Below are 12,506 nucleotides of genomic sequence, written 5' to 3'. Positions count from 1 at the left end.
TGACTTATATAGCAGTATCAACTGTTCTTGGGAGTAGTGATGAATGGAATAAGATAGGTGATGATGCATACTTAAGAATAGAAAGATCAGTGGACTGATGTGGAGGCGCTTACGTGGCACCAATAAAGCACTGAGATGACACGTGTGCGGCAACACGTGGAAGAGGCTGTTGTGCACAGGAATGCTGTGAGCTAAAGGAACATGTGAGTGTGGGACTGACCGAGCTAGGGAGCAGCTGGATGAAGAAGAGGTAGGGAGGAGTTGAAAGCAGCACAAGGAGAGGTCCTTTTCAGAATAAATTGGGTGGAGTAGGACCATGGAGAGGCAGCAGCTGATTCAACAGCACACATGGTTGCACCGGCATTCAGTACAGTGGAACTGTGTCTACAGGTTCACGAGGATTTGTATGTAACCGCGACAGGGATCCAATAACATCCCCCATGTGAGCAGTGCCACCAACTTCCCCGTTATCTCCTTCCTAATTCATCGACAACAGCTACTGCTCAATCAAACCCTAGCAGAAGCTGAAGACAAAACAAAAGAAGGAAATAAAGTTCATCGTTCGGAATCAGTATTATGTCTGAGGATGGATGGTGGTGGTGAACAGAAGAGAAAGCACGACAAGCACAAATGAGAGAGAGAGAGAGAGAGAGAGAGTTTGGGGAGTCGTGGAGCCAACGGAGCTCTTGAACGTAACTGTAAAAACGGTTCAACAACGAGCACAGGGAACGACCAAAGCTCGATTAGCAGGGAAGAAATGTTCATGGCCAACGGCAGCAGATAAGAGAAGGTAAAAGGAAGATAAAGAGAAGAGAGGATTTGGGGAGTGTTAGGTCGAGTTGTGATGTCAATCCATCACATTGTTCCTCCTCTTTGTTTTGTCTTGGAGTTCCTTGAGTTTTAACTTCCTTTCAACCCAGCGGTCTGCCCCACTCCAATGTAATGATGCACTTTCTCTCTTCTTCCTCTTCATTATTCTTCATCTGCTCCACTTCTCTCTCTCTCGCTCTCTCTTTTTCTTTGTTTATATATAGACCTCACGAGGCTCTTCTCCTCAAGATGGAGGAATCGATCAACTCGTCATCTGTGGACGGCGCGCCCGGCTCCAAGGTTGGCTCAGCTTCTTCCGAGGAGAGTGGCTGGACCATGTACTTGGAGGACTTCATGGCATCAGAGGAGAAGCAAGAAGCGGGTGGCTTCTACTCCAGCGCTGTCAATGGGCCTTCTGCGATCTCCGATGCTGCTTCGTGTGTTGCATGGACGCCGTTGAGTCTGAAGAAGAGGAAACGGAAGGGGCTACTAGAAGATGACTCCTTGGAAGATACTGCTATCTCACCTGCTAGTAGCTCCAAGGTTATCATCTTCTTATACCATTTGTTGAAGGAATTCTTTGGTTTCAGTGACATTATCTGAATTGTCTCGTTTGTATGCATTCCTTGGAACAGGTTACTGATTTAAATTACTTGACCATGAATCCAACCAAGAAAGATGATCACAGGGAAACACCTCAGGTGATTTAGCCAGCAGCTGCTTCCTTTTCCTTGTTATTTTTGTTCTACCTTTCCTGTCAAATTCGATTACATATCCCTTTGGGTATTCCAGGAGGGCGTTGTTGGCTCTAGGAATAGCCAAGAACTAAATGGATTGAGTTCCACTGAGAGGAAGAATGAATGCACTGAGCAGAAGAAAAATGGGGTTTGTCTAGTCCCTTTGTCCATGTTAGCTCACTATCTAGGCTAGAGTTTTAGCTGTTGTAGTTCAAGAAGAATATGGTAGCTTACCATAGAGAGGAGTTCCTCTCTGTTCCTGTATTTGTGCAGATGCATAGATCATGTGTGTGGTTTTTATAAGGGAGCTTTTGGAGTTCACATCAAAAAAAAAAAATTTGCTTGTGCAGTTTTTGTGATGACCAATATTTCTTAGGACTCACTATGTACATTGCATGATCATACCCTCCCTCATCACCTTCGACTCTTCATCTCAATCCTAGTAAAAGAATTCCTGTGTGCACTGTCTTCCAGTTTCAATCCAAAGCAGAGGGGGAACTTCCCAAGCTCATGCTGGAATCCCAGTCATCTTTTGAATCCAGATGACAGCAATACCATGCTCTCAGAACCTGACATTCTTCAAGACTTTTGTGACCAAGGAGTCAATGATTCCATGCAAGTGCTTCTGTGGTCTCTTCAAAATCATTTCTCTGAATCATTAACATAAGAGATTCCAGGATTTAACTATGGAAATGACTGCCACAAAAGTCTAATGGTAGGAGTACACAAGTTGAGAACAATAGACGCTTGATTGGGGTGGTGGACTATCCACCTTGTTCACAAAGCCTCTATCCCAGTAGATGGACAGCTCTACTTTTTAGGTCTTGGCATCTACACAGGAAAAGGAGACAGTTTTCCAACCCAACCACATGCACCACTGGCTATACAATACATCAATGCTCACTATAACCTGTAGAGAGAGAGAGAGAGAGAGAGAGAGGGAGAGGGAGAGAGAGAGAGAGAGAGAGAGAGAGAGAGAGACTAATAGCATGGCATACCCTCAAACAGTTTTGTGTATGAATGCTAGCTAGCATAAAGGAAGAAAGGGTGTTGAAGAATCAACATGCAGATAGATAGATAGATAGATAGATAGATAGATAATAAACGGGGCTTTCTCAGAGTACCGCAGCAGAATTTTTCCTCGTTCGAAGCTGAAGCTAAAGCTACAGTGAGTATTTGGCGTGGTTCCTCTTCCACCCATCGTCTGTCCTTTTGTCCATGAAACTTCTCATTCTTTAGGATGGCCAAACTTGTCAGAAGCTCAAGTGGCAGGGACAACCACGTGCACAAAGATCATGATACATCTCTTCTTCGTAATCTCTCGGAGCATTCCCACGTGGAATGCCGTCGACCGTACTGTGGTGCTTCCTTCTCCCATCCCTGGCTTTGCTTAGGGTGGGGACTTGCTCTGGGGTTGCACCCCCTTGAGTTGGGTAGGGACCCCTCTCTTTAAATCTCTTCTGAACTTAGATTACATGCTTTTAGTTTGCTTGATCATACATATACATGTGCATGTCTATGTAGTTTCTTATCTTCGTGACAAAGCTATCCCACTCAGCCACAACTACTGCATTTAAGATTCTGCTCCTTCAGATGATAGCTCGAGTTCTTGCTGGCGCAGGAAGGAGAGAGAGAGAGAGAGAGAGAGAGAGGGTGATCTATAAAAGGAAGACTGTGTGATAAGATGAAGTATGTGATAATGTAGTATGAGAACAACATACATAATGTAAAATTGTGAGGACAATGCGGAAATAGAAACAGATAACCAGGTGGAAGACAAGAAAGGGAGACAAGGAGTGGGATCATCCAATCATCTTGTCTAGAAATAATGATTGGCATATCTATGGCTCCAAAGTTGGATTCTTCCCCACTGTACAGACTTCTTTATTTGTAGTTTTTGTTACTCCCCAAGAATAGTTCCATTCTTGAATTCATTGTGTTTTAAGATTGACAAGCTTTATATTATTTCAAAGAATAATTTAATGACAAAAATATGGTTACATTTTAAGTAGTTAAAATATTTAAAATCATCCTTAGGAAATCTAATTATCCTTTTTTTTCTTCCTAAAAAAGGAGCTATAGATTTAGTTTCAATTAGTTTTATCGAGTATCCTTTTTGATTATCCGAACCGATGCGAGTGAGTGATATCTACTATTATTAATTTGGTATTAAGTATTTTGAATCAATTGTTTGAAGGGTTAGAAGAATCCATTTTAACTCGATGATTCAAGATAAATAAGAAAAAAAATTATTTATTTATTTATTTATTTATTTTGCATGAACAGTGTGCATAAAAACTTGTTTGACAACTAATTATACATACCTAACCGGTAGGTAAAGTATTTAAGGTGTTGAGTCGGAATCTCGTTCTCTTGCCTATCATTAAAAAACGAAAAAACAAAAGCCTTAGAGTAGTGTTCTAAGAGGGGCTTCGAGTGATCGATCTAAATGTGGAAGGAAGTAACATTTGATTAGTACAGGAATAAGATTCGCATGTACTACTCTTCTCTGGCAACCTGATTTCTGTGAAAATGATTCATAGATTAAATATGAGCCAATCGATTTCGGGGCATTACATCGAATTTGCATCAAAGAGGAAAAATCGATCAACTTTTCTTGTAAATGCTGATTCCATAAGGTGTTTGTTTAGCTTTTTATTTTGCTTTTTTCTTCTTCTTCTTCTTCTTCTTCTTCTTCTTTTCCGATTCAAAACATAAAAATCCTTTTTCTGGGAGACCAAAAGACTGCATTCACCATCATATAAGCCTTCTTTTATGAGCCACTTGGGTTGCAAGGTAGACTAACCCGTGAAGCTTGGCAGAGATTCCATGCATTCCTTCCTTGCTTCCTTCAGCAACCCAAAAAGTGGAAGGAGATGACAACCATCGAGTCATAAGCTTTTTGCTCTCTCTCTCCATCAATCCCTGTGCTTGTTAACTCGGCTACCCTCGTCGTGCTGCTCCCTGTAAGGCATCCATCCGTAGCTCAGCTCAAAAACATACACATCCAACAGCTTTCCGGCGACCATGCCCATGTTTCACTCGCCCTGCCTCCCCACCCAAAGCCGGTCCAATCCCCACCACCGACCCCGGCTCACCGCCAGCCGGATTCGAGAAAGCCTGACGACCCGGTTCACCAAGTGCGTCTGCTCCCTTCTCCTCACCCTCCTCCTCATCGTCGGCATCGTCGTCTTCGTCCTCTGGCTCAACCTCCGTCCTCACCGACCCCATCTGCACATCGCCGAGTTCGCCGCCCCCGGCCTCGCCGACCCGGCCGGTCTGTCCGACTCGGTCATTTCATTCAACATCACGGACCGGAACCCGAACCAGAAGATCGGCATCTACTACGACGCCATGGTCGGCTCGGTCTACTACAGGGATCGGCTGGTGGGGTCCGGACAGGTGATGTTTCCGTTCTACCAACCGCCGAAGAACACGACGGCGATCACGGGGCAGATGGCGGGGGCGCGAATCGCCGCCGGGGGCACCTTGGCGGCTCAATTGGCGGGGGACGTGGCGAGGGGGCGGATCGCGCTACGGTTCGAGCTCGGCTCGACGATCCGGTTCAAGGTGAAGACGTGGGACACCCACCGACACCATTTGCATGTGGAGTGCGACGTGGTCGTGGGCTCCGACGGCGGTGCTCTGCCGGAGTCCAAGAACAAGAGGTGCCCCATCTACTTCATTTGAAACCTCGCTATCGTTTCTTCTTTCCATGCTTCATTTCTGGTTTGTATGAGCTCTCTCGTTCTGCGATGCTGTCAATTGATTCCTTGAGACGTGGGACATCGCATCCAGAATTGGCATTACAAAGAACAACATCAATTTAATATTTCACATTTATGTAGCAGTGGATTCCCCGTCCATCAAATGCAAGAGTGAACAAGTGTCAGTATTAGATACGAACAAGAAATCCAACACCCCTTCTCCGATTTGCTGCTCAATGTGTGTTAAATTTGAACCAGCTCTCGCAAGACATTTGCTACTTCATCCATCCCTGAGGTTATTTTCTTCGTATTCATCGGATTTAATTCCATCCGTACTATATGTAATTGCTAGGGATTCTTTTAAAAAAAAATCTCATGTTTTAATTTTTTTTTTATTAGCGCTCATTTTTTCATTTATTTTCGTAGAGCGTTTTTTATTTTCTAAAAGATAATATTATCTTAACTTCCATCATTGGTCGTCACTTTCGTCTTGCTTTGGCCTCGTCCTCGCCTATGTGCTCCTTCACGAATCTTACATCTTGATGGATGTTGGTTGTAGAGGGGTCGGTTTTAGCCTTAGACTCGGGTTTGCTCTTGATTCCCACCATTACCATGTCATCATGCGATGCTCGACGAATTCATGCATGACTAGATCGAACATGGTCCAACACGTAGCGAACCCTCAAAGTGCTCCGCTTCATTAATCAAATGATGATAAAGGTGACGAAGTTGATTGAGCTCTGGCACAACATGAAGGATCGCTGGTGAGGTCAATAACACGAGAGCTAATATGTGGTGATGCAAGTGACACACAGGGGCACGTAGAATGAGGGGCGAAGGTGATGGATGAAGCCCAAAGTAATTTTTTCTTTTAGAAAATAAAGGATAATATATGATAATAAATAAAAAAAGATATTAATCGAGAAAAAAAATAAAATGTGTTTTTTTAAAGAATTTACCCTTATTACTTTATAGAAAATAACATCATGAGTAATGTAAAGTTCATTCCAATAATCATGTTGTAGAGATGCAAATGCATGTTGATCCCTCAAATATCTGTATGCTAATCTAGTGGACGATTGCCCTTTCACATCAAATTTCCATGTCCATTTATCCTGAAAGGCTAGTAGTAGAGATGTCAAGGCATTGGCTGTCTTCTGCTTGCTGTTTTAGCAGCAAAAAATGTGATGCTGCCATTAGAGAACAGATCAAATCTTTCATAAATAACATGAAAATTAGGCAACATCATATCAGAAATGACATAATGATCCTCGAAATAACATAAAATTCTTCAAACAACTAATGGTGGTGAAGGTGGAATATTGAAGAACCCTCCAACAATGTCCAAAAGATGGATCAAAGTTTCATTAGGGCTGTAACCTCTTGAACAAAACCACAAAGATGGTGGCCACAGCCAATGCTACCAAGGAAGCTTGAATTGCATGGTCATCGTTGTAGATAGCAGTGGTCGTCTTGGTGATTGCCGATCTGCAACTCTCGGTTGAGGTCCCCAGAAAATTCTTGACGAGATGAAACAGACTGTTCATCATCTCAGACAGCTTCGTTTTGGTGTCTTGCAAGAGGTCCAGCAACCCAGTGCGTGAGTTTTCTGAAGATGTCTCCAAGGTCATCACCACAGGCACTTCCAAATCATCGACTCCAGGGTTTTTTGCTGCCGGAGTGGGTGAGGATTCCTTAATCAGTCAGTCAATTCGACAGCATGGAAAACATCAGATTCAAGTAGACATATGCTTTACTCTTCAGGTGAGTATCACAAAACTCTTTGAACTGCTTATTGTTCATCACAGCTTCCCCGACATTTTTGTCAGATGCAATTGCAGCAACTACTTCCTGTACAAGATAGCATGCTATTAAAGTCCGAAAACCAATGGTGTAGGGAAGGGATTACAAATGCAATTGTTTGGATGGCTGCAAAGTGGAGACATTTTATAAACTTCCTCACAGAAGATCCAGAAAAGAAATCACACCAAGATTCTACTTCATACTTGTTTGCTTGCTCAAAAGACTTTTCACGCTTTGTTGCATGCATGTTGGGGTCGAAAAACACAGAGCAAAAAGTTGCAGTAGTGATGGAACCTGAGCGGCAGGCAGTTTCGTTAACAAGGAGAGAGCCTGGATTGCAGCACTGTTTCTGAGGTGAGCATCTCTTGGCCTCTTCCTAAGAGCCAGATCTTGGGTTTCAGATTCTTCACTGAACCTGGCAGAGGAGAATATTCTCTTGAGCCTGAGTGATTGTCATACTGTCCGAGCCTCGTTTTTCTGATAGCCATGCGATGAGCTACGATGGAAAATGAGTTTCTGACTTGTTTAATGGTGATGACGAGCAGGAGGGCCGGATTCAGGTCACCCATATCTCATCTGTACTGACCCCTGTTTCTAATTCTTGGTTCTCATGCATATCGTTGATTTATTCTACGTTGTTTTCACTCCGAGTCACACATGACGAGTTCTTCGATGGCTCAACAATGAACTTTTAATTCTGTTTCCTTGACCACCTTACCTCTTCTTGGATTGGTCAGAAGTGTGCATCAGTGGTTTGGTCAAAATTAATCGAGCTACAAAACTACTACATCATCATCATCATGATCAAAGCAAAGAGTTGAAATAGATAATACTATCAATCACCTTCAGAAAGCGAAAAGAAGAGTTGCATAAAACAATCTCAGGCTTCAACCACTAACCGGTGACTAATTATAATGGTGACTGAGTTGAAGCACAAAGTTATTGGGAGATTTTAGCTGGTTATATTAGTTGTGTGATTGGTGATTGTTGCTATCTGTGAACACATGTTGAAAAGATCAATTACTTTGGGCAGCTGCAGCCACATCCCGTCGCTTTAGATTGATGGGTAGCAACTTGATGATGCCTTCAAGTTTCTTCAAGCTGCTGCAGGAGTCAGACCAGTTGCAGCGCAAAGTCTCCGGCAAGTGGGGGCATTAGGAAGAGGAAGAGGTCAGCTTGTAATCCACAGTGAATGTATTTTGAAGTTAGAAGTGATTGACGATTAGTGTTTTAATATAACTCCTACTTTGATCAAATCTTGAGAGAATGGACCTGATCGTGTTCGTCTCAATTGGCACTGTTCTTGTAGAAATTTCTTGAAGGATATCAAACACCGATAACCCTTTTCTCTCTCTCTCTCTCTCATTTTCTTTTCTTTTGGTAAGAAGAAGAAGAAGACATGGTTCGAATGGTTGATCTAAAGATATGGGAATGGCTTCACATCAGAGCTGATGTAACACAACCAAGGTCCATTCATTCGAGATGCAGTCCTTGATAGGGACTGAATGGTTGATCTAAAGACGGTCGAACCTGGCGGCTCCAGCTGCAGTTCACCTTCCCTGCAACTAAATTAACACAAGAATGCATTCAACATGATGACACTGCATTGCTTCAGTCCATGGTTGTATTTGAATCCGACTGCTACAGAAATCGCCGCGTCTCTGGACATGGCAGCTTAGCACCAATTTAGTCACTTCCAATCCACCGCTTCGTCCTCGAGAGATCATCACTAGTCCAACCATGGAAGAGGAGAAAGGCAGGCATCGCTGCTCTGTTTTCCTCACGTTCATGATCCTGTCCACCATCACCCTTCGGTCGTCGCACGCAGCAGACACTCTTTCAGCAGGTCAATCCATCCGTGACGGCCAGACGCTGATCTCCGCCGCCCAGACGTTCGAGCTGGGATTCTTCAGCCCTCCCAACTCGAACAATCGGTATCTGGGGATTTGGTACCAAAAGCTCTCACCTCGGACCATCATATGGGTCGGAAACAGAGAGAGGCCCATTCCGAATATATCTGGGTTCCTAACAATCGACGCACAGGGAACTCTGATGATCTTGGACAAGATTGGCACGTCTATCATGATAGCATCTAACACAGGCAGCACAAATCTCACGAGTGCTACGCTGTTAGATTCGGGTAACCTCGTTTTGAAGCAGTGGAACTCTAGCCAAGATGCGCAACCCCTGTGGCAGAGCTTCGATCATCCAACCGATACTTTTCTTCCTGGAATGAAGCTGGGGTTGGACGGCAAGAGAAACCGGCTGCTCACGTCTTGGAGGAGCTCCGATGATCCCGGGCCTGGCGACTTCTCCGCCGGGATCGACCCGAACGGTACAAAGCAGTTCTTCATGTGGTACAAGGGGGAGGTGCAATGGCAGAGCGGCCTGTGGAACGGGACAAGTTTCGGACTAGTTAATCGGATGACATCAGGCCAGTACAACATCACCTACACTCCTCACTGGATCGATGGCTACTACTACTACACTTTTGGAGACAGCTCTTTGATCACGAGGGGAGTGATGGAGGTTTCAGGCCAGTTCAAGCAGTTCATATGGTTGGAGAGCGAAGAGGAATGGGTTGTGTTATGGGTGCAGCCGAAGGAGCTTCCTTGTGAAGTCCGTGCAACTTGTGGAGCCAATGGGATCTGCAGCGGCAGCCACGATAACTCCACTACTTGCCGGTGCATGTATGGTTTCGTTCCCGCTTCTTATCAGCGATGGAGATCCAACGACTGGTCGGAGGGGTGCATGAGGCGGACGCCGACGACGGAGTGCGAGAGGGATGGATTCTTCAGGTCGACGAATGTGAAGCTCCCCATCTTCTCCTCAAGAGAAGGGAATTCCAGTGTGAGCCTGGAGGACTGCGAATCCAGCTGCGGCAGGGACTGTTCTTGCACTGCTTATGCTGCAGCCTATGCGAATGGAACTGGATGCCTGTTTTGGTCTGGGGGACTGCTGGGCCTCCAGGATGGCACTCAGGATCTCTATGTCCGTCTTGCAGCTTCAGATCTTTCACAGGATTCAGGTAAGAACAAATTCTCAGAGATACTCTTCGTTTTAAGTCACCGTAGTTACTCAGATATGGATAATTGACTGCAGAAAGTAAAAGCAGTAAGCCTTTGATCATATCGATCCCTCTGGCAGCTGCAGGCACAGTTCTTCTATTTGGTATCTCGATGTGTTACTACAGGAGGAGAAGAAAGGACAAAGGTAACTGTTATCTATTCAGAATACAAGACGTAACAAGTCCGATGTGTTTTGTGCTCTGCTCAACAGGTGAGAAGGAAACGAGTCAATTGCTATCTAGCAGATCTCCTCCTTCGGCATCCTCCGTTTTGTCTTCTGATACGATCAAGCCTGGAGAAAACAGTAAAGGCTCTGATTCTTCTTCGTTCAGCTTCAAATCCGTATCGGCAGCTACAGATCGCTTCTCTGAGTCAAACAAGCTAGGAGAGGGTGGATTTGGGCGAGTTTATAGGGTAACAGTTGCTGCTTATTTTTTTCCCTTAAAAGCCTGAGACTGAACACTCTGTTCACCGTAGCTTCTAACATCTAATAGCTTTCAGCAATGCTGTGGTTTCCTTTGTTCTTATTAGCTTCTAGACATAGATTTTACTGTATAAAAATCTAGAGATCTTAGCAAAGAAAATTTCATAAGTAGTGAAATGGGTCATGGATGCAACAGGGTCTGCTGGAGGGGCAGCAGGTAGCAGTGAAGAGGCTGGCAAGAACCTCAGGACAGGGAATTGAGGAGTTCCAGAATGAGATAACCCTTATTGCTAATCTTCAACACAAGAATGTTGTTCGCCTTCTTGGTTACTGCATCGAGAAGGAAGAGAACATATTGATATATGAGTATATGCCCAACAAAAGCTTGGATTACTACATATTTGGTTAGTCAGGAATCTCATTTAGTGGCACTCTCTGGTGTCGTGCATTTAAATGCTCGTACTCATAACATTGTATGAACAGATCGAATAAGACGATCGGAACTAAGCTGGGCAAAGCGTGTTGTGATAATTGAAGGCATTGCTCAAGGTCTTCTGTATCTTCACAAGTTCTCCAGATTCAGAGTCATTCACAGGGATCTAAAGACCAGCAACATACTATTGGATAGTGAAATGAACCCCAAGATATCCGATTTCGGGCTGGCCAGAATCTTTGAGCAGAATGAAGACCAAGCAAACACCAAAAGAGTGGTTGGTACTTAGTAAGTGAACCTATCAATCTCCTCTTTCTTCTTCTCTCTCTCTCTCTCTCTCTGAAAGCCAGCAAAAACTTCTTTGATCGGAACATAACTATTTGAATTCAGTGGTTATATGCCTCCCGAGTACGCAATGAATGGCATCTTCTCCACAAAATTCGATGTCTTTAGTTTCGGAGTAATAGTACTGGAGATCGTCAGTGGGAGGAGGACCGCTCGCTTTTTCGATTCCGAGAGCTCTTCGAATCTGCTTCGATACGTGAGTTGTCTTCTATGAACTTTGGCTCATGAATCTTACTGTTCTTCCTGACCTGCTGTTGCTACTCGACTCTGCAACTCTACAGAGTTGGGAGCTGTGGAGAGAAGGCAAGAGCTTGGATTTGCTGGACAGTTCACTGGACATTCCAGAGTCCGGAGAAGAGATCTCGAGGTGCATCAACATCGCGCTTCTGTGTGCTCAAGAGAACGCAGCAGATCGACCAACCATGTCAGCTGTGGTGTCGATGCTGACGAGCGGCGCTGCGTCTCTACCAGCTCCCAGGCCTCCTGCATTTTTCCTCGTCGCTGTATCCAAGAAACGCTTGTCTTCATCCCTGGAAGGGACTTCTCCAGAAAACGATGCTACTGTCACAGCCCTAACAGGTCGATAGAGGTACTCGAAACTGCATCCATCTATAATGGATTCAGAAGCTTTCTCTGTTGTGCAATGTTTCCAATAAGTGGTAAATGAGAACTTGATTCAGTTGCAGTAATTTTGTGCTACACCGGGGATGTATTGTTAGCTTTAACTCAAAGTACGGTCGAAATTATTCTATCATATCAAATTTAGGATCTTGATTCTTTTCCAAATTTATGTTACGATGCATATAAGATTAAACCGTCGATCATATCAATCAAATTACTCTTTCTAATATTTATTACTAAAATGATATTAATCAAAATCAAGAACCTTACAGTATTCTCGATTTAAAGGAAGACATTGAAATTAACATCATATGAAGTGGACGTGCCGGAGTGGTTATCGGGCATGACTAGAAATCATGTGGGCTCTGCCCGCGCAGGTTCGAATCCTGCCGTCCACGAAACATTTTATGTCTTTTTATTATTTTTCCGCGTCGCAATAATCACATCTGCGATAATGGAAATAGAAATCTAAGAGTCTAACAATTATATCTATTTAACTCATGATGTGAAATCCATCTGGGTAAGCTCAAAGGGTTGGCGCTGTCGCCCCGTTGGAAA

At 44.1% G+C, this 12,506-nt stretch overlaps 3 protein-coding genes and 1 non-coding gene across 5 annotated transcripts; all 4 read left to right on the top strand.

Moving 5' to 3' along the window:
* The first annotated feature begins 81 nt into the window (after positions 1 to 81).
* Positions 82 to 2,452, top strand: LOC135677846 (vascular-related unknown protein 1-like). The gene is made up of 4 exons (XM_065190252.1): positions 82 to 939; positions 1,060 to 1,353; positions 1,446 to 1,511; positions 1,603 to 2,452. Exons 2-4 carry the CDS (start codon positions 1,060 to 1,062, stop codon positions 1,738 to 1,740), a joined length of 498 nt encoding a protein of 165 aa, XP_065046324.1. The 5' UTR covers positions 82 to 939; the 3' UTR covers positions 1,741 to 2,452.
* Positions 2,453 to 4,390: 1,938 nt separating this feature from the next.
* LOC103989395 (NDR1/HIN1-like protein 26) lies at positions 4,391 to 5,465 on the top strand. The gene has a single exon (XM_009408221.3). It carries the CDS (start codon positions 4,575 to 4,577, stop codon positions 5,235 to 5,237), a length of 663 nt encoding a protein of 220 aa, XP_009406496.2. The 5' UTR covers positions 4,391 to 4,574; the 3' UTR covers positions 5,238 to 5,465.
* A 2,778-nt stretch (positions 5,466 to 8,243) lies between these two features.
* Positions 8,244 to 12,075, top strand: LOC103989394 (G-type lectin S-receptor-like serine/threonine-protein kinase At4g27290). 2 transcript variants are annotated; one of them, XM_065188865.1, is made up of 7 exons: positions 8,244 to 10,085; positions 10,205 to 10,270; positions 10,337 to 10,539; positions 10,746 to 10,953; positions 11,033 to 11,270; positions 11,373 to 11,523; positions 11,609 to 12,075. In XM_065188865.1, exons 1-7 carry the CDS (start codon positions 8,798 to 8,800, stop codon positions 11,912 to 11,914), a joined length of 2,460 nt encoding a protein of 819 aa, XP_065044937.1. In that variant the 5' UTR covers positions 8,244 to 8,797; the 3' UTR covers positions 11,915 to 12,075. The 2 variants fall into 2 exon arrangements, with proteins under 2 accessions (XP_065044937.1, XP_009406495.2); XM_009408220.3 differs by having other exon boundaries at positions 8,245 to 10,085; positions 10,160 to 10,270.
* Positions 12,076 to 12,264: 189 nt separating this feature from the next.
* TRNAS-AGA (transfer RNA serine (anticodon AGA)) lies at positions 12,265 to 12,346 on the top strand. The gene has a single exon. It is a non-coding gene; the product is annotated as a tRNA-Ser (tRNA).
* Positions 12,347 to 12,506: the final 160 nt, after the last annotated feature.

This window comes from Musa acuminata, chromosome BXJ1-6 (assembly GCF_036884655.1).
Source record: "Musa acuminata AAA Group cultivar baxijiao chromosome BXJ1-6, Cavendish_Baxijiao_AAA, whole genome shotgun sequence".
NCBI classification, from domain to species: Eukaryota; Viridiplantae; Streptophyta; class Magnoliopsida; order Zingiberales; family Musaceae; genus Musa; species Musa acuminata.
The sequence above is the reverse complement of the archived record's forward strand: the minus strand, read 5'-3'. Positions and strand labels throughout refer to the sequence as shown.